The following is a 23,697-nucleotide window of genomic DNA, read 5'->3' as shown; positions in this document are numbered from 1 at the left end:
TTCCATTCACTCTTCTGATTGGGCTGCAGCAACTCGGCAATAGGTCGGTCAGGACCCCCTTGCGTCGTCCCTTACAGCTAGCCAGAGGCTTGTGACCAGGGATTTCCGCGGACTCACAGAGAAGAGAAGCTTTTAAATTGAATTCGAGAAATCTCAATTCTGGAGCGCCTATTTATCGTCATTTTAGTGTGTTCTTGAATACAGAGGGGGGAAAGAAAGAAAGAAAAAAACCCACAGGGGACTGGGATGCTAAGTTGCTAACAGCTGCTTTTCAGTGAAAATTCATTCTCCCCTGTTATATGTGGCTTGTTGTCCTCGATGCACGGAGTGTTGTGTTTCTGTAAACAGAACAAACATTCCCACAATGCCACATGCAATAAAACTGGTCACTCTCGTTCGAAGGAATATCTCAAACTTGGTGCAGCAGAAAAGTATTTCCTGACAAACCATCCATTGATTGATTAAACAAATATGCTGCAGCCACACCCGTGGGCCCATTATTGGCCAGACGAAGAATTAATACCAACTCGGCGGATGTGTGTGTCAAGTCGAGTGTTACAGCTTATAGAATCATGAGAACAACAGAAAGTTGGCTTTGTATCTAGTTAATTAGCTGTTTTTTCCTTCTGCACGAATTCCATACTTTCCCAATCGTAATCACATCCCCACCACATCATAGTGCCAGTGATCATGTAACTCCACTCCTTGTCAACAGCGGCATCATCACCGAGCAGCTCCCGACGATAGATATCAAAGAAATATAGAATAGCGAAACACAACTTAAGATATGCTTTGAGTTTGGACCTTGTGTCATCTGTGGAATGAGGATTTAATGGATCTGTCCTGGAGTCATCATCTCCTCCAACGTCTCCATCAATCGGAACTCCCATTGATTTCCAGAATGCACGGTGCGGGATGTTTTGCGCCGGGTAGTCATAATTGGACACGGCATCGTTGAGATACCTTTGGAAGGTCTTGCTTGCGAAAAGAGGGCTTTCCCTGGTACTCGGTCGTTTCTTCTCGAACACCGCTGCGAAGATGTTTAGGGAGATATACATCTCTAGGGCTCTATACGCCACGTGATCGACCCCGAATGAATGGCCCCAATGAAGACTCCATAAGTCCCCCAGCGGAACTCGAGGATGCCGTATTAGTCGGAGAAGTGCTTCTTGAGCTTCTCGCGATGCGACCGGCTCGCCTTCGGCGACAGTGATGATCAACATCTTCACGGCATCGGCCAAGTCCGCGTCGCCGGTTCCATAGCCGAAATGGTTTGGATCGTTCGGGTCAGCGGCATAATGAATCCAATACTCGATCCTTCGGTGTTGGTCTGAGAGAGGATTGTTAAGGGCAGAGTTCGTCTCGTGTGGGCCTAGGCCATATTTGCTCTCCGGATAGGACAGGAGGGTCTCCGAAAAGAGAGGAACCGAGTCAGGTATTCCCGCTACATCCGGGGCTTTTCTTTCTTGGGTAAGGGCAAATTCGCGGATCGTCGCGATAAGAACGCGACGAAAGTGGTTCAAGTCATTGGATTGGGAGGGAAGGTCTCGGGCAAAGAGATCCGTGGTATGCGGTGTGATATGGGGGTTGGATTCAATGTATTTGAAGTGACAGGCGGCTGTGTTCCAGGGAATTTTATGGTCCAGATGCATTTTGATTTTTAAGGGGGAATACAAAAGAGGTTTGTTTTGAAATTTGCATGGCAAGTTGGAACGAAGGTGGAGTCATTTTGCGAAGCCACGCAAATTAGTCATCTGACACTAAAAATGGGTCCTTGGGAAGTCTGGATGGCTTCTGGAAGATGCTCATTGCCCATCACATTGTGAACCAAAGTGTGAGGCTACGCATGAATGCAAGCTCACTCAATTACTTCCCATCGACACAGTCACGGTTACACAAAAGTGCTGTAGGTGACTTAATACGACCGACTCCGTCCTCCGATTCCCGGTACCATTACGTCTCCGTGGACATCATAAATCCAATTCTCGGTAACCGTTGAGACTGTGGATCACTCGGTGGGGATGTTCCCAAATTGAAGACTTTCATGATTCAAATGTGGCGAGAACCAGCCGGTTCATTATTCACGTAACGGCAGATATGGCAGGTTTTTATGCCAAGGCGCCCCCCTGGCTCTTTGGATCTCTATTGGATCATGAAAGTTTCGTATTGCCTAGTAATTTGTATGCAGAATCGAGGCTCAATGAAGGTCTGATCCTCTTGATTTAGAGGATCGAAACGAAGCTATTTAACATGCAATATGACTACGTGGCTTCTTTGAAATCGGCTTATCGTGAAGCCATGAAATGCCGTCAGAGTTGATCTAGGCGGCAAGCGGTAAGGTGTTGAATCCTGATGGTAAAATTGCCCCATATTCGCTGACAATCTCTTTGTTCCAGATGACACACGCGTCAAACTGGTTTTCACTCTACATTCAACGTTGAAATGGCTTCCTCAAGCAAGGCGTGGATTCTGACGGGCCAGGAGGGACCGCAAAGTCTCAAATTTGTTGAGAACCAGGAGTTGCCACCTCTCGGGGATCATGACGTGCGCGTCAAGATTCAAGCGGCATCTTTAAACTACCGCGATATCGCTATTGCGAAGGTGCTTGGTGATCTTCCTACTACCTCGACAGATACTAATCTATGATCCAGGGCACATATGGTCTAACCATCGAACCAAATGTCGTACCCGGCTCCGACGGCGCCGGAGTGGTTGAAGCCGTCGGCTCGTCCGTGAATAAATTCCAACCAGGCGATCATGTTTGCACGCACATGACATCCGGCATGACCGAGAACGCCCCTGCGACGTTTGCCGACATTGGCGGTGGACTTGGACAGCGAATTGATGGGACCCTTCGCACACATGGCGTGTTTCACGATACATCTTTGGTCAAGATGCCGAGGAATCTCAGCTTTGATGAGGCGGCAACGCTTACATGCTCTGCTTTGACTGCGTGGAACGGATTGTTTGGAATTGAAGGCAGGGAGCCAAAGAAAGGCCATGTGGTTTTGGTCCAGGGTACGGGAGGTGTCTCTATCGCGGCGTTACAGGTAGGCTACGGTTCCCATTTCATAGGCCCTTCAAGTCCAAGAGTCTAACAACCCGGAACAGTTTGCTCTCGCAGCAGGCGCAACCGTTACAGCAACCACAAGCTCAGATGAGAAGGCTGCTAGACTGCGGTCGTTAGGAGCGCAGCACGTCATCAATTATAAAATAACCCCTAACTGGGGCGAAGAAGCTAAGAGAGTCACGCCAGATGGAAAAGGTGTACACACAGTTATTGACGTAGGAGGTTTATCCACACTGCGTCAGTCTCTACATGCTGTTCGCCCGGAAGGTATGATTGCTTTGACAGGCCTGCTCGGCCAAGCCCCGGATGGTGATATCCCGAATATCATGGATGGTCTTTTACATCTGTGCACGACCCGAGGGCTCCTCTTGGGGACAAGAGCCCAATTTGAGGCTATGAACCAGTTCCTTGAGGAGAAGAATGTTAAGCCAGTGTTGGATGACAAGGTGTTTCCTTTGCAGGAGACGAAAGAAGCTTTTGAGTACATGTCTCAGCAACATCATTTTTCGAAAATTGTCATTCACATTTCATGAGGAAACAAATTTCCGTATTGAATGAGAATTGGTTATTATATGGACCAGTTGAGACTTTCTGCCTTCTTTTGCCCTTTTTTCTCTTGCGATATTACAATCTATCTTGCGCGGTGAATACTAACTACGATATGGAATGAATTACGGTCATCTCTGGTTGAAATTCATATTTCGCATCTGGGTTAAAATCAATGGTCAAGGCACCATCTGAGAAAATAGGTTTAATTTTGGCTTTCCCTCATGTAGCAAATTGACCTTCGACTTCTAACGCCATTTAAATGTCTGCGGCCAAGTATCCGCTCTATAACGGTTGTTGATTGGGCTCGAATTTTTTTGTTCTCAATATTCTCAATCCTTAGGCGCAACAAAAGAGAAACCCTATTTGGAATGAATGCATCTTCCACTTGAAGGTCCACACCAATCGCTTGCGCTTCGCAGACATGCTCCTCGTCGTAGAGATCCCGTTCCGAAAGATATTCCGAGATGCGGGTATACCAGTAACCCTCCAGGAACTCCATGATAGGCAGACTGAGCTGTAGGTGTTTTTGCTCGAACTCGGAGACCATATTTTTGAAATCGGCCAGGAAAAACTCTTGCTCCTCGATGATGTGGTGGAGCTCTTCCTCTTCTCTTCCCATTGTGCGTGCGGAGAGAGCAGTTACATCGCTTGCATAGATAGAAGTTGAAGTATCAAGTTCAATACAGCAAGAATGTACAAGGCCTAGTGTGTTGAATGTCAAGGGCAGAATGATGGTTTTGCTCGCTTCAATTGTTTCCATTTCCCATGTGGTGAGGAATTTAAAGAACTTTCGAAGCCAGTCGGCTGAATCTTGCCACAGGGCCAAGTGGAACATAACGTGTCGTAGAGCCACAGATAATGTAGAGCATCCTGCGGGAGAGCAAGGGCAGAAGTAGTGATCCCTGATTGTTTTAATAAGAAAAACACTAGCGCCATGCTTGAGCACGCTTGTTTCCCACTCGAGGTACTGTTTCATCCTTCGGTTTTCCTGGTCCGCGGTAATTACAGAATCCGTTGACCTTGATATTTGCCAGACGGCCGCAGAGAGTATATCCAAGATTAGATAATGGTCGATCGTAGATCGTGACCCTAGCAAATTTCGGTTTACATCAGCTTCCTTAGAGATTAACCATGCTGAGCGCCTGATCCCCATTGAGTTACCTGGGTCCATAATTGTGTTCATCAGAGGTGTCCTCCCCGCCACATCTGTTACATCAATGTCGCGAAATCCAGCATCATAGAGTATCTGGAAAGACATTACGTGGTGCAATTGATTGTAGACCGACGACCTCCGAGGATCGATAAGAAGTAGGAGAGACAGAGGGGCTTCCATGTCTCGGTCAACCAATTTGACAGAAACTGCGACGGACGCTGCATCAAGGACTGTATCCTGATCCAGAACTGGGAGTTGATCTCGTGGGATAGAGGATTGTGCCAATCGCCATAGCTGCTTCCTTCTCGATGCAAGCTCGTCAACCACCATAGACAATTGAGTGGCAGCATTTGACATCTAGAGCCGCGAAAGACATTCGGAATTAAAGAGGCACCCTGCCTTGAGTAACATAGCAGTGGACTCAATATAATCCTTGTCATATACTATGCCAAGATTATATTTCTCGATTGGGTTTGCCCCTGCCTCCAGGAGAATTTCGAGGCCTCGTGGCCACCCAAAGGCAAGCTGGAGTAGGGAGCAGTCACCCATTTATCGTTGGGTGAAGCAAGACCAGACTTGAGCGCCATTCGTAGTTCCTCTTCAGCTTCTTTAATTATGATCTGAGCAATTTTAGGAATTTGAAACACTATTTAGAGAGTAAGCTTCGTCGAACTCAAGACGAGTTTGATTTCTTACTATCATCATCTTGGGAGATAATGGGCCGTAGATTCATCTTGAAACGCTCATTGAATGGTGGGTGGGCGAAAAATGCTGAAAGGGGCACCAAATTCAACAACTCTAGATATCCACTCCATATCTTGGCCTCTAAGGGTAACCTGCTGACAAAGGCTTTCTAATCCTTGATCATGCATCTTGACTGTCGTGGGCCTACATCCGCAGTTTAACATAAATCTTATAATTAGAGAAAGCGACTCGACGTTGGTCAAAGTATTGGTTAGGCACAAAGGGTAGCATAGAATCTACTCTCGTTAGTCTCTCATTTAAATTGAAGCAGATGGAAGAGAACCTGTTACATCAAAGAGCGATACAACAGATCCACTCCCACTGTGGAATAGGTCAGAAGGGAGTACTTCTCCTGCCGAAAAGAGTTGTCGCAATTCTAGCGTGAGATCATAACTTTCCCGGAAATATATGATCTTAGATTTCAACAAGTCAATCTTGCGAAGCAGTAGAGGGTTGTTGCCTCGAACTGTTTGTATATGCAGGTAGGGTGCGATAGAGAACCCACCAGCCCCTGTGGTTAGGAAACAGGATGCACTGATAGCAATATTCAATTAGCGACAATAGAAAGTAGCTTTCTTGTTGTGTTGAGATTTGGGACTCTTTATTCCAGAGCTAGGCGTCAATCTTTGATGACCATCTCTAAATGACAATCAAATTTGATCTCGATAGTTTGTGAAAAATCCACATACCGTTCTTCATGCACGCTCATATAAAGTGTCGGAGATTCCATCATTTCTGACGTGATCAGTCGCTCATTCCAGAGCTGTAATAAACTCGGTGGTGGCATTCTCTTTGCCAAGGATGCATTCAGAACGGAACCCTGAATAGTGAGATGTTAGAAAAGAAACCCACAGAACGAGAAAATATTGCGAACCATGTCACGCATTTCTGCAAGTATTGCCTTCTGAACTTTCAAAGATTCCCTAGTATCCTGCCGAGAGTATCTGTCTCCTCGTAAGTTAGGAGTAAAGCCTGTCGTTAGACACAGGCTACATACACCAACAACGTCGTTTGAAGGACATTCTGAAGACCATCCAAGCCTTGTTCCATTTCACGTAAAGTGTCTTTTCGTACGCAGCCCTTTCCATTTGGCTTTTCATTTTTCCCGAGAGCCCTCTGGAGGAGGCCGTCTGACTGGTACCTCTTGACAGTTTGCTTCAGTCGCTGCATGGACCTATTGATATTTATTATCTTGTCCTCGAGATCTGCAGCAATCCCTTGTCCCATGCCCTGGCTTTCTTCTATCCCGTCTCTGAGCACCTTTAAGGGCGCGCGAAGACTCTCTGCTTTCCTGGCAAGAATTTGTACATCCTCGTCGCAGTCTCGCCATGCTCGACTGTAGGATACAATTTCCTTGCACACCTAGAGACCAAAAGAAATGAGCCCGACGACGCCCCCATTATTGATAGAGGATCGGACGTTTTATATATCCCCAAACAAGAGGGAGTCGTATAACATCCGGGGAGATGCACCTTAGGCGGCTGACACGTTTCTACCTCAAGTGAGGGGAATAATCTTGCCCTTGTCGTGGCAGTGTTAGTGCAGTCTTGCTCACAAGGAGGTGTGGGTAGGTATAGTCCGGCGGCTATCAGAGGTACACACCTTCCAACAGAAGTCGCGGCGGGAGTTGACATGTTTAGGCATAGTTTGGACTCGAACAGAGACCATCGTTGTTCTGTTTATTGACAACAAATATCTTCGAGAATCCGCATCTAGCATCAGTAGTTGTTCCAAGGCTCAACGAGTAGGAACGACGGGCGTATTTCGGGTGATTGAAATAAGCTTAAATCAATCACATCTCTAATGATCAAGCTTCGTGAATAATATGCATTAGGCATATTCTAACAAACACTAGGGTCCGAATACGGTCGCGGGATATGGAAACGCCTTGGAATAGTCAAAAATCAATGAGAGGCTCTCTCTTGAATTGAGGGTTTCATTTTCCCAAAGTGTATTTTTCGCCCTTCTCCTACTATGAACTAAGGGATACAAATCTCTGGGAATTAAGAGGATCATCCCTAAAGTTCCATTTTAGTACTCCGTAGAAGTAGAAGTAGAAACAAAGTCCAAAGAAGAGGCTAAGCTGGGCCGTGGTTGGAGGAGACAGGAGACAACTCTTCTTTCCTTCCATCGCTCCGGGGCGAACGTAACCGACTCTCTCTCCCTCCCTCTCGCTCATGCAGTTCTCAATCTATAGTCCCTATCTCTTTGTATAATATCCACAAGCCACGCTATCCTCCAATCCCCCACGGAACCATGGCGCATCGACGCAAGGTTCATAATGAACTGACCCCAACCGTCTAACCACCAATTGTCAAACAGCAAATGCAGCGCTGTGCCATAATAGGCTAGAATAATCAATGCGGTCGGCTCCACCCGCAGTAAAAGGTCCAGGTACTGCGCATCCAGAAGCACCGGCCATGCGAGGATGGCGTTGGCGTCTTCCAACGTCATGTAAACGTTCAACATTTCAAGTTGGCGCATTGCCGCCTGTAAGAGGACGGCGCTGATGTCGACGTTCTCGTGCATACAGGGTTCTCGCGGTTGTAGTTGATCCTCGATAAAAGTCTGTAGATGCGAGCACAGCTCTCGGTCGTATATCGTCCCCGCGGCTCGTTTGCGTAATTTGCCGATTTTCAAGAGTTGGCGCATGCCGCCCTGTTCGATCCATGCTCGCGCCTGTTGCACGACCGATGCGACACCGCGAACCATCTTGAAGACTTCGACCACGTCGATCAGTCCTTGGGCTCTAGGGAGCCCATCACGACCTTGGACGCCGAAGGCAAATACCGCGGTGAGACAGGAAAATGCGAACAGGGCGTGGCAGTTCTGGGGCGTCACGTTGCTGAGCAGCGGGGTGCAGAGGGTGAGAGAGAGGTTGTTGTGGCGGATGGCGGCCTCTTTGTAGGATTGGCGTCGCTCGGTGGGGCTGGTAAAACTGAGATGAAGCGCCGAGACTGCGAGGATGCTGTGCATGAGGAAAGGATAGGCGAGCGCCTCTTGGGGCACGGTGATGCGCACGACATCTTCGAGATGTGCCTCGTGAGCGAGTGATCGTGCCGTGGCTACGTGCCACTGGTGTAGGAGTTCCAGCTCCGAGAGAGGCAGACCGGAATCGGCATGGGAGAGCGCATAAGGGCTACCGGTTGGTTTGGGGGCCGGTTGAGGTCGCGGTGCGAGGCTTTGGAATGTGCAGGAAAGGTGTTTGCGAACACAGGGGCTGCAATACGGTCGTGCTTCATCACATTTGATTCTTCGTTGTTTGCATTGGAGACAGCCGTGGTGCGACTTTTTATGAGAACGGCGTAATGGCATCCTCGCTTATAATTTTCTATTACAGTAGGAATTAAGGGGGGGAAAGAGGCGAAACCATGTGGGTGACGATAGTCTATCGCATCACTTTCCGAGATGCCCGTGAACTTTGCCGCGTCGGGAATAATTTACGCCCTCATTATGGGTCGCCATCTCTCCGAAAGCCAATGAGACTGGAATGCTGTCGATTATAAATAATGCTCTGCCAAGCTCAAGAACGGCGTCTGTCATGATTGGTTGCGCGAGACCCGCAAAAGAAATACGACAAGATTCGCTGGGGTCAATAGATCAAAGATGAACAACTAGATCTTAGGGACAGGGGGGTAACTCTTTTCTAATTTTTCATATCTGGGTCTGAGCAAGAAAGACATTGGCACCGCTTTTTCTCGAAGAAGTAAAGTTTTCGAGGCTATTCTCCATGTTCGCCAACCCACTTACTTGGGCAGACTGTTCTGCTTGATTTAAAGTCTCCCCTCTCGCATGCATTCTCCAGGTTGACAGTTCTGACCCATCTGCCTGACAAAATGCCACATCTCGAAGCGCGAGAGGGGTTTAAGTTCTTTCAGTATACCCCGTCTCTGGGCGCGGCGGTGGTCTTCATCATCTGCTTTCTGATTACGACCACCTTCCACACGTACCAAATGTTCCGCACGCGAACATGGTTCTTTATCGCCTTTGTCCTCGGAGGATACTGTATGTCTCTGTCGCTCCCTATACCATTGGACTAGTGTCTAACTGCAGCAGTTGAATGGATCGGCTACTGCGCACGAGCTGTTTCAGCCAATCAGTCTCCCGACTGGACCCTCGGTCCCTTCATTGTGCAATCAGTTCTTCCCCTCGTGGCACCGGCCCTTTTCGCCGCCAGTATCTATATGGAACTGGGTCGTCTCATTGTGGTTCTTCACGCCGAGAAACATAGTCTCATCAGGATCAAATGGATGACCAAGATCTTCGTGACGGGCGATGTTTTGTCCTTTTTGCTCCAGGCAGCCGGTAATCTCTCCTTCTTTTCTTATACGTCCGTAATACAGTTTTCTGACTTCATACAGGGGCCGGTCTAATGGGCATGAAGTCTAAAATGGCCCAAAACGGCCCCAACATCATTATTGGCGGTCTCGTCATCCAGGTCCTCTTCTTTGGCTTCTTCATGATTTCCTCTGCCGTCTTCCACGTGCGCATGCATCGTGATCCGACTCCCTACTCGCTTTCGATTCCCCTCCGCTGGACAGAAATTATCTACGTGCTCTACGCGGCGAGTCTCTTAATTCTGGTGCGATCCATTTTTAGGTTGATTGAGTATGCCCAGGGCAATGATGGGTATTTGATCTCTCACGAAGTGTTTTTGTATATTTTCGATGCATTGTTGATGTTTGCAACCATGTTGGTATTTCATGTGGTGCATCCCAGTGAGCTGAATGTTTGGTTGCAGGGGAAGGGTGTGTATACCAGAGGCATCAAGGTTCAGAAGTTTGCGGGAAGTGGGGAGACCTTTTCTTAGACTTCACTTTTTAAAATTGTTTTCACATTCTAGCGTCCAAATTCTGTAATTAAATCTATGTTAATACCTCCCTTATCTCTATTTTTTGATCTCAAACGAATAGTTCAACTTCTAGATCTACAACATATACCGGAATCCCGGTTCCATCGTGCCGCGCATCTTCTCCTCTCCCTCTAATGGCATACCAGCCTCCAATCGCTGGTTCATTCGCTTATACTGAACTCTCATGATGAAGCAAATAACCACAAAAACAGCTTGGCACGCGAACACGGTAGTCAACGCCGGTCGGTAAATCGGTGCGTCCTGCGCTCGGTACGCCCCCGAGGACACAATTCCTCCGAGATTCTGGAACATGGCAAGCAGACCTAAAGATATGGCGCGGGTGGATGTCGACGGCGTGTTTGTGCCTACCCATGCAGGCACGAGCAGGCCGGGCGTGAAGGTTCCGAATGTGATGAGGTATGTCAGAAAGTAGCCAACTTTGACGTGCGTGACGAGGTCCAGGGAGCCGAGGAGAATCCAGCCGATCATGGAGACGATTATGGGGCCAATGGAGAACCAGGCCCGCTGCTGCGTCAGGTCCGAAAGGTAGCACGTTGTTAGCTGGATGGCGGCTGCGGTCAAATTGGGGCCTATTGTGTAGAGATTTGCTTGGACGGCGTCGTCGGTGAGACGTTTGATCATGACCTAGTCATGTTTAGTTTAGTCGTGAGTTGACAGTGACGGGAACGTACAGGGAGAAAGTTAGAGCTGCTGGCAACGCCAACCCCGTACAGCAGTGCACAGAATGCAAAGACCCAAATCTTCCAGTCCTTCAGGGCTTGCAGACCCTCGATCCAGGAGAAATCTTCTGTCTCGAGCGCCATCCGCTGCCCGGCGCATTTCTTTTGTTCGTCGGTGAAGAATCGCGAGGATTGCACACTGCGAGGAAGCCAGAGCAAGGCCCATACACCGACTGCGACGCCCATTGCTCCTTCGATCAGGAAGAGGTATTGCCATCCCTGATTTGCTTAATATTACTGCCATTTCTCAAGGGGGGGCGGGGCGGGGGGCACTTACTGTGAGTTTTCCATTCCATTGGAACACGCTCCAAGAGATCAAACCGCTAATAGCGCCCTGCAGAGGTGAGCAACTACCCATTGATCAAACGAAGTTAACTCACGGCAATAAACCCCATCATTAAGAATAGCGACAGTCGCAGTCCGAGCTCCTTTCTCGTGTAGAACAGCGTACAGTAGAATGTCGCACAAGGCATGAAGCCCGCTTCCATCATGCCCAGGATGACTCGACAGGCCAGGAGTCCGCCAAAATTCTTGACTGCCGCCGTAATCATGGCCAAACTTCCCCACCCAATGACTAGGATTGGAATGACGACGGCTGCATTGAGTCGTTTGGAGAGCACGGTCGCAGGTATGTTGAATAGCGCATACGGGATGTAGAATAATATCAGAACGAGCGAGAACTGGTTGCCGTGCAGATCGAGGTCGGCTTCGAGCGTGCCACTCTTTGCATTTCCGATGTTTGCTCGGTCGAGAGTATGCGTTAAGTAGAGGAGAGCTGTGTTGTATATTAGGATGAAATGAATGCTTCTTTGAATCATGAAGAGTCGTTACCAAGTGTAGGAAGTAGGACAATGTCCAGCCGTCGCAAGAGAGATTTCTCGACTTTGCGATCAATTTCCTCCGGCTGGGAATTTAATTCCACATCGTTTGCTTTTGTCTCGGTCGGCAAGACGCCCATTTTGAGCTTGCAGTGCCTGTTGGAGAGAATGTAGTGGGAGGTCGCAAGCTCTGGAAGCTTTTGCCGGCCCCGATACGGATATATAAGTTACGCTGCGAACCTGGGCGAGTCAAGAATTCGCCACGCGCTCCAATTAAAACGTGTTTCTCATAGAAATCTACCAATGCAAAAAAAAACAGAATTCGATTATTCATTATCTTCTTCGCCAAAACAACGACTGCAGTTTTTTTGACCGGATTTCGGTCCGCATCCGACGCTATCGCAAGCTCGTCATTTTCGGTTTGCTGACAACATGAGGAGCAGGGATGCTCGGTCGCAAATCCAATCAAATGAATGGACTACATCGGGTACTTTGATCCAGCATGCCAAGATGGTATGTCGGTATCTCTCATTCATATAACGGGGCTGGGAAGGTGGGATGGTAGGTGGCATCTCCAACAGCACTGCGGGGACTGCGAACAAGTCTGCCTCCGTGATATGACATTTCGTGCTTGGGATATAAAGAATATACTGATACCAGTCTCCTAATCTTCAACTTCAACTCAGAGCACGAAATGTCGACCACCTCAGCTCACGCAGGGCCTGCGACTAGCAGCAACAGCGATAACCTGCACCCCAATCAAGTCACTCTTCATCCGAATCGTCGCAATGCGCAATCGCCAACTCGGAGGCTCTGGCAATGGTCTTCCATATTAGCGACGGCCTCAATTGCAGCGTTGGCCGCCCCAGTATACAAACTTGCGACCGGGCTGCTCTACGCGCCTGACATTCCAGACCCGACGGATTATCTAGGTCGCGCACGACACATACTGAAAACCACACCGTTAATTGATGGTCACAATGACCTCCCGTACTTGATTCAGGTCGAGTTGCAAAATAAGATCTATTCGAATTTCAATCTGAGCAATCGGATGCTGGGTCATACTGATTTGACTCGTATGCGCGAGGGGCAGATGGGCGGGCAGTTCTGGAGCATCTACATTGACTGCGAACAGATCAGTTATGCGGATGATCCGACCGTAAAGTGGTTCAACACCGATCGAACTGCATACGATACTGACTGGATTAATGACAGGCTTCGGTGCGCGACTCACTGGAACAGATTGACGTGGCAAAACGCTTGATCCAGAACTACACATCCGACCTGACCTACTGCGAAGACTCCCAATGCGCGCGACAGGCGTTTCGCAGTGGAAAAATCGCCAGCATGTTAGGGCTTGAGGTACACATGACCAACTCCCTTGCCTCCTCCAATTCCCTTCGCTGACAATCGTCTCTGTCTGCCACAGGGTGCCCACCAAGTCGGCAACTCGATCGCTGCAATTCGTCAATTCTACGACCTCGGAGTGCGCTATATCACCACCACCCATAACTGCGACAATGCTTTCTCGACCTCCGCGTCGACAGTCGCGGCGGGCGGCGAAGACGGCGGCCTGACTCCCTTCGGACACGAATATGTGAAGGAAATGAATCGTCTAGGCATGATCATCGACCTCTCGCACGTCTCGCACCAGACAATGCGCGACGTTATCTCCGTCACCCGAGCACCTGTCATTTTCTCGCATTCGGGCGCGTATGCCCTTCAGCGACATCTGCGCCATGTTCCGGACGATGTGCTGCGTGGAGTAAAACGAAATGGCGGAATCGTGATGGCTACATTTATCAATCGGTTCTTGAACATGGAGGATCCGGATAGTGCGAGCATTCGCGACGTTGTGGACCATATCTTTCATATCGCCGAGCTCGCTGGATGGGAGCATGTCGGTGTTGGAGGCGATTATAGCGGAACTCCGGAGGTTCCGATCGGGCTGGAGGTAAATATTGTTTGTTCAATTTGTAATTCACTTATCTCTAATCAGTTGACAGGACGTTTCCAAATACCCTGACCTCGTCGCAGCTCTTCTAGAACGAGGCGCAACCGATGAACAGGCGCGGCTTTTCGCCGGCGAAAATATCTTGCGCGTATGGAACGAAATCGAGCAGACTGGAGCGTGGATCCGAGGCGAAGGGACGAAGGAATCACTTCCAAGCGAGGCTATCTGGGAAGGAAGACGGTGGACTAAAGGACACAGCTGGCTGCCATTCATGTTCTCCGGCACGAGGTCTAGACTGCACGGTGGGAAGAAGGGCCCTAAACCGGGTGCCAATGATTGGAGTATCAGGGCTTGACAGAAACAAACTGTAGTGGGTCATAAAACATTTGCTGCTCAATTGAAATAATTAAGAGAATGTTACCTGTAAAGAAAAGCGTGTTGATGGAGCTAGTGGATGGTGTCATTGTGGATGTTGATTTCGCGTGAGGGGAAGAAGCGTAGTTTGTACTCCGTACAAAACACACGATTAGACAATGGAGTCATGTCCACTCTCCAGAAGTCAACTCCCATAATTCGTTGTGACTAAAACTACACAAAGTGCGACCATCCCTGCATTCCTCCGACCACCCCGCATCGACTCGTCTCTGTGACTCGGATTCCGGTCCGCCATCCGCAGCATTTCCAAATATTGGCGTCGAAGGGTTCATCCACTCACGATACACTCATTCCTTAGACACACTCACCATGGCGTGATTGGATTATAAACAGTTGCTATCTCGCTACTTCAATGTCTACTAGCTAGCAGATCGTGATACGAAATGCGGTTTCCTCAGCAGCTTCGCTTAAATACATACCACAAGGCTTAACCCGCCTGTTCAGGCCGTGACAATCCGATCAAGATCTCATTCACTCGAGATGTCGCTTAGCGGTTTCATTATCCTCTCCATAGAAGGGGGCGTGCTCCTCCTGGTCGGATATCTATTAGTCAACGAATTCATCCGCTGGAACCGACGCATCAAAGGCCTGCCAGGACCCCAAGGACTGCCGGTCATCGGCAATCTAGGCCAGGTACGACCTATTCAAAAACCTTAGTTCATATGGCTAACAGAAATAGATAACTCGATCGTTTTCGGCGGAACAATATCGTCAATGGTCGGCGGAGTACGGACCTGTTTATCAAGTTCAACTAGGTAATATTCCCGTGGTGATTGTGAACACAGCCGAATCGGCGAAGTCGCTCTTCCTGAACCAGAGCTCAGCTCTGATTTCGCGCCCCCTGTTTCATGTCCTTCATAAGACAGTGAGTAAGAGCGTCGCGAGTATCGGGACTAGTCCATGGGATGAGAGCTGTAAATTCCGGCGCAAGTTGGCGGCTGGTGCTTTGAATCGTCCGAAGGTTCAGTCGTATGAGCCGGTGAGTTTGCTTCCTCCTTGGACTGCGCGAGTGACTAACGATGGGGTAGATCATTTTATTGGAAACGAAGGAGTTTATCCAAGAGCTCTTGAACGCGTCGAGCGAGAATGCCGAGGTTGAATTTCACCCGACCATACATCGTCTGTCGCTGAATTTGGTGTTGACATTGAATTATGGCACACGGTATTTATTATCTTAACAGATACTTCTGTGAGTATGCATGAACTAATAGAATGCAGAGTCGCGAGCACAAAAGATCTGCAGGAAAATTCTCTGTACGCGGAGATTGTCGCTGTCGAGACCGAGATCTCACGATATAGATCAACGTCCAAGAATCTCACCAATTATATTCCCCTCCTTCGACTTCTTGAGCCAATCCTCTGGAGAAGGGCTGCTGTATTTTCGGGAGAAATTGGTCAGCGACGGATCGCATATAACAATATGCTGCTAGATGGGTTGAAAGAAGCGGTGGAAAAAGGTACCGATAAACCCTGCATTCAGGGGAACGTATTGCGAGATCCGGAATCTGTTGGACTTTCTAGTAAGGAGCTTCTGAGTATTAGTTTGAGCATGATGGCGGTATGTTCTTCGAGCGCCCTTGCTTCGTTATGAGAAAATTACTGACATCGCACAGGGCGCCGATAGCACGCAGCCGACTATCGGGTGGGCGATCCTGTTCTTGGCACATAATCAAGACACTCAACAGCGCGCTATTGATGAGATTCGAAATTGTGGGGCCCTCTTTGGAGGAAGAATTGAGACACAGGAAGTTGAATACATCCATGCTCTAACTAAAGAGTTGATGCGCTTCTATACAGTCTTGCCACTCGCCATGCCTCGGGAAACAACCGAGACGGTGTACTTCGAGGGGTGTATAATTCCGGCCGGAACTATGGTGTTCCTGAATGCCTGGGGATGCAACCGAGGTATGTGGATTGTCGTTATTTATCGTGTTCCATAGGCCGAAGGCTAACATTGATCTAGACGGCGACGCGTTTGCCGACCCCTGGGCTTTTAAACCCGAACGATGGCTGGATAATGCCGAAAAACATACTCACCAATTCGCCTTCGGGTATGGATCGCGGATGTGCATCGCTTCGCATCTTGCATTCAGATTGGTTTACACGGCCGTCTTTCATTTGATAGCTACGTTTGAAATTCACCCGGTAGATGGGCAGGACAAGGAGGCGGCCGATCCGATTAGAGGCATCAAGGATCCTACTTCCATTACAGCTGTTCCGAAGGCAGAGAAAGCGAGATTGGTCGCGAGAGAGTGGGCGAAGAAAGAGAAAAACTAGTGGATATTGTTAAATGAGATTATGTGCTATGGTTGTGCTGCCTCCGCCGAGATATCTTGTAGAAAAGTCTGTAGGGAATTAGTCACCCACCGGCTTTGCCACTTTGGCGCTCCCATTGGCGAATTCATTATAGACAGCGATTGGATGCGTTCGACCGACCGGTCAATTAGTGACTGAGGGGATGTAGACATGCTTTGGCAGTATGGAACTAGCCTCTCGGGCCCAAACAGCTGCATTGACGCTCGTAACAGAATCGTGATCGTGAGTAACCTGCGGGAAATTAGCATGAGTCTCAGGTCTATACAAAGACAAGGATTGATTACCGATGTGCCATAATATCATCAGGAATCACATTCTCAGAAACAAAGACCAGGAGACTATTCATTGCCGCCACCAACGCAGCATCGGACCATGTCTGCGAGATTGATTCTGGAAAGATCATCTGGTATGGAACCTGAAAGCTGCGATATAATGCCACCTTGTAGATGTGGAATCGGCACAGCCAGTATTGCAGTTTTATCCGGCTGCTCAGCGCGCTGATATTGCCAGCCCCGGCGACCGGCGACCAACCGGCTGATCCGGGAATGCAAACGAGCCACTCGGACAGTTGCATTTCGAGCTCTGCGATGACTTCAAATGCGCGTGATGGCTGTGGCACATGTGCGGTTGATTCCTGGAGTTCCGGAGCGCAAGCGATCCGCCACAAAATCTGGCGGAGGCTCGTCTCGGCCAGGAAGAGGGAATAACAGGAGTCAATGACGGAGGTGTATGGACTGTGCAGCTGGTTGGCAGTGGATGGCTCTTGGGCCATGCATTTGAAAGGCAGCGGGAGGCGGTCTTCTAATTCTGACAGCTCACTGCTGGATTTCAGACTTGTTTCCCAGTTGAAATGTCTGTTTTTGTCAGCATGCTATAATATCTGTGCAAAGTCTCCATACCGTTCCATGTTTAAGAGAACCCAGTATAATCGAATGCTAGTTGTTCGTGTAGTGAGCTTAGTCCCTTGCGATTTCAGAACTCTTCTATCAATTTGTTAGCGTATGCCACGCGGTGGAATAACGAAGGCTTGCTCTAGAAGAAATCGGTGCAGAATTCCTGATGCACGCTGAAGATAGCCCGATGCCGTCGAGAACATGGAGAGCTTTGCGAAGCATAAAGCCGACAGTCCATGAGCCTGTGCATAGTCCAGACTCGCTTCCATCGGAAGCCAGGCAAGTAGTTGGGTCGCCATATTCAAATAGCCAATGGCCTCGTCAACGCTGGACAAAGACGAGTACAACTTTCCTAGACAGACCATAAGCATAACAAGCGCAGATGTCATGTTATTCTGAAACCCATCCTTAATACAATTCGTCACTGCGTCATATATTGCATCTTCGCACATGATCGGGTAGAGTGGATAGACTAGGTCAAGGAAGCATCTAGTATAAAAAAGCACCTGTCCTGTCTCATTGGGCTGGGCTTGAATAACTAGGCTTTTGAGCGAAGGCTGGATGGTAGATGAGTAGGCGGAACAGGCATCTCCATCTACGGATTGACGTGCCACATTAGGATAGATAAGGCGAATTCTTTCCCACCGTAGGATCGATGAAGTTGGCTGTGGCTCTGCTCCTGTCTTTCCAACGATGATATTGGGATGATTCAAGCACTGGGCCCCTGTTCGAGTATTGTTCGACATTTCGGCCGAGTTTGATCTCTGGATTTTATCTTCCATCCTGCTCATGCGACCTTCAACGCTTTGGAACGCTCGATTTAGCTGACTGATATGATCTAGAATTAAATGAAGGCTGGGGTCGCGCCTAAGCTCGCCTGTCAGCGATGTGATATCTCGCTTCCACCAACAAGTGAGGTCCTACGCTGGTTGATGGTCTTTCCTGTAATGGCAGACCAACTTCCTGCGACGGCAATATCGACATGAAGGCTGGCTTTCGTCGCATTTTATTTTCTTTTGGCGGCATACTTCGCATGCCTAAATAGTTTAGCATTATTCGGTGCGCAGGCGCTGAGGCAAACCTTGCTGGCTCTCTTTTCGAGAGTTGTCTCGCTGAAGACACGAGAAGGAGCACTTAAACTCTCCATCGTGGGGTTGATTTCTTTGGGTTGAAGCTTATCAACCCTATAGAACTGAAGCAGTTACATTCATAGAGCGAATCAGACGGAGAGTCCTCACGGCAGCCGAAGATCTATTTATCCCGCTTGATGCATCACGTCAAACATGCCTGCAATGAGCCAACCGCACTACTGCAGCTTGCCAAGTCCATTTGAATCCTGATTCCCATCAAACCCCGTGAACGGTAGTTAGGAGTAGTGTTTCTATCCGAAATATCTCATTGTCTAACTCAATACATTGATAGCTGAACACGAATCTGTAAAGATACATTCCTTCTAGTAGAGTCCTAATGAGGGACCGACAGCACACATCATTTTTACACACATTCCCTCAAAGGTCCTCTTTATTCTCCTCTTGATACCCCGTGCGATGGCGCAATCGCCCAACGGGATCGTGTTCCTCATCCCAACGCGCCAATTCTGCGTTCGGGACCTTGACCAGTTTATGAGCGACGGATCCGTCGTCGAAGTCGATCACCGTCTGTCGGTATTCGTATTTTTTCACTTTGGGAATCACTTCGATCCAGAAGTAGTAGTATATTCCGCAAAGAAGTAGCCTATTTCGATTAGTTTCAAAGTTCGGCAGAATTGTAGAACAAGGTGCACATACAGTCCGATTCCAACCACCAGGTACGTGCCATACCAGAAACTCACGTCTCCCCCGTTTGCTCCTCCCGTGGGAGGATACCACGGTGCCACCAGCATGTAGATATTTGTTAGCAGTGCAAAAGCGACTGCAATGTTCCAGGCGCGGTATTCGGGCCTAGGGAAGTTCAGTTTGGCCCGACGACGACGAATTATGAGCAGTCCCAGCACGAGGAGGAAATTGAATATGTTGCCCGGATAAACGGAGAGATCGACCACTATTCGCTGTCAGTTTTCATCGATCGCTGAATTGGCAAGCATACGAACCAAAGTTAAATGCGTCTCCTGCAGGAGGACCCAAGATCATGATCACTGTCATTCCCCACTGAACGAAATATGGGCCGATTGGGGTTCCGAACGGTCGTGTAGAAGTCCAGAACTTTCCAAAGGGGAGGACTCCTTGCCTAAAAGAATCGTGAGCATTTCCGCCTGACTATGGGTATGATAAGATGGCGCTACCTTCCAGTCTCTCGCAGCATGCGCGAGTAGTTGACCATCACGGCCATCAGGTTTCCAAATGCGCTGATCACGATGAGTACATTCAGCGCACGTACTGACCCATTAGACCCGAAGACCTTCTCGAAGAAAATGCCGGCCGCAATTTGTTTCGAGTTCAGGATTTCCTCTCTCGATGCAGCGGAGAAATAAGCAACATTGACGAGGATATACAAGCCTGTGACAAGGATCAACGAGAACGGAGCACTCCAGCGGAGAGTTTTGACGGGATTCTAGTCGAGGTCAGCGTAATTCTGTACACTGGACCACGCGCGGAATTAAGATACCTTGATTTCGTTGGCAACACTAAACGCGTTGGTATATCCCGCATACGAGAAGATCAACTTGACCATGGCATTTGTGGCGCCGTAGGCAGATGCCTCTGAAGTTCCCTCCCAGGCATTCCGCCAGTTCATCTGGGGATCGGGCACTTTGGTGTGGCCACCAAGCACTACTAGTCCCGCGATTGAGATCCTGTATCACCGTTAATTTTGTAGTCTGGGCCTTCGTTGAGTTGTACACGTACAGCACCAGAGTGGCGATCTTGACGAATCCAAACCAAACCACTAGCCTCAATGACCATTTCGTATTGGCGATGACCACTGCATATTCTGTTAGCCGTGGCTGCATTCCGATGCTCCTTTGGAATCTAACCTAAGAACGCCAGCGTGTAAACTGCCACGGCAACGCCTTTCAATTGCCAGCCTGTGTAGTCATGGCCGGAAATCCCAAAAAGATACTGAGCTAGAACGACGGCATTGCTGCTTCCAAATGAGAACACGACGTGTTTGACGGCGAAAGTCGTCGGAAAGAAATATTGCGGCTTTGGGTATGCTTGTTCGAGATAGACCACCTCGGCACCGGAGCGACTAGGGAAGTATGATGCCAGCTCGAGGTATGTTGCCAGCGTGGTATGTGCCAGGAGGTATCCGATAAACCAATAAATCATGGTGAGGCCGACTGAGCCCACACCAGAGAGAATGGTAGCCGCTGAGAGAGTCAGTATCGCAGTTGAGGAGATCACTTGGGGCCAACTTACGTGTTGAGAAGATACCAGTTCCAATCATCTGATTGATGTTCAGGCACAGACTTGTCCAGAAGCTTACAGAGTATCCTAACGGTGAGTCTGTCTCGACCGGTGCGCCCGATGCATCTTGATAGGTGACTACTGTCGAGTTGACGCCGGTTTCTGCTGTGTATTTCACTCCGCCCTCTTGAATGACAGATTCTTGTGACCTGTAATTGGACTGTACGGTCACCTCGGCGCCCTTCTCGCTATCTTTATCCATCTTGTGAGCTCAGATGCTCCTGAGAGGCAGAAGATAGTCGTGTGAATTAGATTACTTCTACACGAGGGGCAATCAATTGTCTCCTCCTGGCGATCAGCGCACCATTTTATAACAAGGGAATTAAGTTTCCCGTTCATTCCACCATCCTGCAAGGTGGCACGCCATTCTCATTTCTGCACGCATGACGTCTATTGCAGTCTGGTTGCCTGTCAATATCCCATATTCGGCACTGATTGTCGAGACATCCAGGTCCACGGTGCTTCCCTATCGTTCTCAATGGTCCATCGGCAAAACTAAGCAATGATGACACCTTTCTCCGCAATAGTACCATGAGAGCTAAAGGGAACACCCGAAAAACCTCCGCTAGATCTAGACTTATCTGCTCTGCCTCTCAATGCACTGTGGTGATGTGGTTTTCTATGCACGTGTTCTCAGCACTGCTCGCTTTTAGCTATCTTTTATACAGTAAAAACGATTTAAATGAAGACCATATCTCCCTAATCCATGGACAGGCCTTGGCTAGTCGGCCAAATTGTTAATTGCCGTGTTGGATGATGTCAATTCTCCTCGGGGTCATCTCATCGACTAGCGTGGTGGACCGCGTCAACAACCAGTTAGCTTCACAGGCGATGTCTGGGCATGCGAACACTCAATGCTTTTTTATCCTCTTTCATATAGACAAAGAGCTTAGGTCTCTTGGTGGCTTGAGGTTTTAGCTCTATTACAAATTACAAATCAAATATTATCTTGAGAGCGCCACCGGAGGGGCACGCTTTCAAGTAGTGGTCAAAAAGAATAGCTAGTTATCGTCTAGATAACCAGTGTAAATTGTGGTCGCCTTTTTCTCCTCTTCTTATCTCGAGGGGGAGGAGGGGGGTCATATAATACCCCGATTATAACAAATCATGGTTGAGGTTGTTATTCTCGTCGCTAGAGTCTAGCGGTTCATTCTCAAATGATATCTCCTCTACTTGGCTCCAATCCCTTCCATATGTCGTCGAAAATAGGGAGAAGTTGCTCCGGCAGCGAGCCTCTCTGGATGCTGTCTACATTAGATCTGAGCTGTTTTATCGAGCTCGCACCCAGGATTATCCCGTCACTCTCTGTGAGTGCCGAATGATAATATGCCCAACGCAGTGCCGCGTCTATCGTAGTAATCCCAAGTGACTCGGTCGCATTCTCTAATCTTTGCAGTGCTGTGTGCAGTACCTCTTGGTCATAGAGTCCTTGCATAAACTGGCCTAGGGGATTATTCGCACCAAAGCGTGTCTCTTCGGCTGTTCCGTGGGTGAATTTGCCGGAAAGAAATCCGGAGGCAAGGACGCTACTAGACGATTAGATCGCTTTCTGTGTAGGGTTGGAGAAACTTACCGAAAGGCGTTGTAAGTAATTCCATGCTCCCTGAGGATAGGGAGAAGCTTCTTCTCCATCCCGCGATTTACGGCATTGTAGTCGCCTTGATAGACGGTAGGTTTGACATAGCTATGGGTCTCGCAAATACCGAGGAATTTCTGCAGCAGATCGGGTTGGAAGTTGGAGACGCCGAACTATAGCACTTGTGTTAGTATATGGCTTCTGTGTAAGGCTCAAAATACGAACCTGCTTGAATTTCCCGGCCGCATATAGGTCGCTGATGGTCCTTGCCTGCTCTTCCAGCGGGGTGTAAAGATCCGGATAGTGGATGTATAAGGTGTTCACCTATTCTATTTAGCCACTCGATACCATCACCGATGTAAACTACATACCCGTTCAATTCTCATACGCTCCAGACTAGTTCCAACCGAGCGTTCAACGGCCCTACGCTCCATATCTCCCCCCTGATTGGCAGTCTGCGTGAGAATTTTGGTGTCGATCGTGAAACCCTGGCTGGCGGCTTTCGTCTCTCCCAACAATTCCTCGGAGCGACCCGGTGAGGTGGGAGGATATCTGCCGGCCGTATCAATGTCGGTGATGCTATTCTGTTTCAAGAAATTCAGGATCTCCTGGACTTCCTCTGGGCTGACGAAGTTCATGCCGAAAGACGCAGCGCCGAAGATCAGTTTGGGGTTGCCCATTTTCGATGTTTCGGATTTTCAGATGATGCTTTGCTTGATTGAGACTTTCTGATTGAGAATAAAAAGTTGACCTGGTATGTGAGAACAAGCCCAATAAATATCCCATCTTGTCCGTTATACACGGAGACTGCGAATCCGGCTTGTATAGCAGGGCGATCGGTGCATCTTCACAGCGATCGGGGCATAAGTGGGTCCCGTCGATTATCCCCTTTTTGTGCTTCTCTTGTGCATGTTCTGTTGACGGCGAGGCTTATTATTATTATTATTGACCTTCAATCTATGTTCAATGCATGATAGAGCGATTCCATAGTTATCACATGCTATGGCGCTTGGTGTCAAATCGTGTCCTCTAAATCTACGCATTTCAATGATCTCTCGAATTGTGTCTGGGGATTTTCTTTCGCGCTCTGCCGAAATATGTATCAACGCACTTGGCAACAGATTCTGCCCCTAAGTTGTACAAATCGTGGCATGTACTATTAATTTATAGGGAGATGATTTGGAGAAAACTTT

The 23,697-nt window shown here is 48.6% G+C and overlaps 10 protein-coding genes across 10 annotated transcripts; 4 read left to right on the top strand and 6 right to left on the bottom strand.

Annotated features, from left to right (window-relative positions):
- Window positions 1-605: 605 nt before the first annotated feature.
- Window positions 606-1,652, bottom strand: KD926_011162 (uncharacterized protein; the record flags this gene model as incomplete). Its single annotated transcript, XM_053103415.1, has 1 exon — window positions 606-1,652. The coding sequence occupies one exon, from the start codon at window positions 1,650-1,652 to the stop codon at window positions 606-608; it is 1,047 nt and encodes a 348-aa protein (XP_052953204.1).
- A 790-nt stretch (window positions 1,653-2,442) lies between these two features.
- KD926_011161 (zinc-dependent alcohol dehydrogenase family protein) lies at window positions 2,443-3,603 on the top strand (the record flags this gene model as incomplete). Its single annotated transcript, XM_053103414.1, has 3 exons — window positions 2,443-2,601; window positions 2,652-3,050; window positions 3,112-3,603. 3 exons carry the CDS (start codon window positions 2,443-2,445, stop codon window positions 3,601-3,603), a joined length of 1,050 nt encoding a protein of 349 aa, XP_052953203.1.
- A 218-nt stretch (window positions 3,604-3,821) lies between these two features.
- Window positions 3,822-8,831, bottom strand: KD926_011160 (Zn(II)2Cys6 transcription factor; the record flags this gene model as incomplete). Its single annotated transcript, XM_053103413.1, has 8 exons — window positions 3,822-5,129; window positions 5,318-5,418; window positions 5,469-5,608; window positions 6,206-6,336; window positions 6,391-6,460; window positions 6,514-6,852; window positions 7,119-7,191; window positions 7,808-8,831. The coding sequence occupies 8 exons, from the start codon at window positions 8,829-8,831 to the stop codon at window positions 3,822-3,824; spliced, it is 3,186 nt and encodes a 1,061-aa protein (XP_052953202.1).
- A 521-nt stretch (window positions 8,832-9,352) lies between these two features.
- KD926_011159 (RTA1 domain-containing protein) lies at window positions 9,353-10,326 on the top strand (the record flags this gene model as incomplete). The annotated part of the gene is made up of 3 exons (XM_053103412.1): window positions 9,353-9,521; window positions 9,573-9,821; window positions 9,878-10,326. 3 exons carry the CDS (start codon window positions 9,353-9,355, stop codon window positions 10,324-10,326), a joined length of 867 nt encoding a protein of 288 aa, XP_052953201.1.
- Window positions 10,327-10,443: 117 nt separating this feature from the next.
- Window positions 10,444-12,066, bottom strand: KD926_011158 (MFS general substrate transporter; the record flags this gene model as incomplete). The annotated part of the gene is made up of 5 exons (XM_053103411.1): window positions 10,444-11,013; window positions 11,061-11,327; window positions 11,386-11,442; window positions 11,489-11,883; window positions 11,940-12,066. The coding sequence occupies 5 exons, from the start codon at window positions 12,064-12,066 to the stop codon at window positions 10,444-10,446; spliced, it is 1,416 nt and encodes a 471-aa protein (XP_052953200.1).
- Window positions 12,067-12,620: 554 nt separating this feature from the next.
- On the top strand, window positions 12,621-14,235 carry KD926_011157 (dipeptidase; the record flags this gene model as incomplete). The annotated part of the gene is made up of 4 exons (XM_053103410.1): window positions 12,621-13,085; window positions 13,142-13,288; window positions 13,356-13,880; window positions 13,933-14,235. 4 exons carry the CDS (start codon window positions 12,621-12,623, stop codon window positions 14,233-14,235), a joined length of 1,440 nt encoding a protein of 479 aa, XP_052953199.1.
- A 560-nt stretch (window positions 14,236-14,795) lies between these two features.
- KD926_011156 (cytochrome P450) lies at window positions 14,796-16,592 on the top strand (the record flags this gene model as incomplete). Its single annotated transcript, XM_053103409.1, has 6 exons — window positions 14,796-14,948; window positions 14,995-15,294; window positions 15,344-15,477; window positions 15,534-15,873; window positions 15,929-16,220; window positions 16,279-16,592. The coding sequence occupies 6 exons, from the start codon at window positions 14,796-14,798 to the stop codon at window positions 16,590-16,592; spliced, it is 1,533 nt and encodes a 510-aa protein (XP_052953198.1).
- A 26-nt stretch (window positions 16,593-16,618) lies between these two features.
- Window positions 16,619-18,671, bottom strand: KD926_011155 (fungal specific transcription factor domain-containing protein; the record flags this gene model as incomplete). The annotated part of the gene is made up of 5 exons (XM_053103407.1): window positions 16,619-16,862; window positions 16,916-17,485; window positions 17,531-17,614; window positions 17,756-18,391; window positions 18,553-18,671. 5 exons carry the CDS (start codon window positions 18,669-18,671, stop codon window positions 16,619-16,621), a joined length of 1,653 nt encoding a protein of 550 aa, XP_052953197.1.
- A 361-nt stretch (window positions 18,672-19,032) lies between these two features.
- KD926_011154 (amino acid transporter) lies at window positions 19,033-21,130 on the bottom strand (the record flags this gene model as incomplete). The annotated part of the gene is made up of 8 exons (XM_053103406.1): window positions 19,033-19,258; window positions 19,312-19,564; window positions 19,614-19,750; window positions 19,806-20,074; window positions 20,129-20,315; window positions 20,368-20,443; window positions 20,496-20,831; window positions 20,881-21,130. 8 exons carry the CDS (start codon window positions 21,128-21,130, stop codon window positions 19,033-19,035), a joined length of 1,734 nt encoding a protein of 577 aa, XP_052953196.1.
- Window positions 21,131-22,081: 951 nt separating this feature from the next.
- On the bottom strand, window positions 22,082-23,184 carry KD926_011153 (aldo/keto reductase family protein; the record flags this gene model as incomplete). Its single annotated transcript, XM_053103405.1, has 4 exons — window positions 22,082-22,454; window positions 22,502-22,677; window positions 22,730-22,828; window positions 22,876-23,184. The coding sequence occupies 4 exons, from the start codon at window positions 23,182-23,184 to the stop codon at window positions 22,082-22,084; spliced, it is 957 nt and encodes a 318-aa protein (XP_052953195.1).
- Window positions 23,185-23,697: the final 513 nt, after the last annotated feature.

This window comes from Aspergillus affinis (assembly GCF_023601865.1).
Source record: "Aspergillus affinis strain CMG 70 chromosome Unknown NODE_90_length_157425_cov_88_179500, whole genome shotgun sequence".
NCBI classification, from domain to species: domain Eukaryota; kingdom Fungi; phylum Ascomycota; class Eurotiomycetes; order Eurotiales; family Aspergillaceae; genus Aspergillus; species Aspergillus affinis.
The sequence above is the reverse complement of the archived record's forward strand: the minus strand, read 5'-3'. Positions and strand labels throughout refer to the sequence as shown.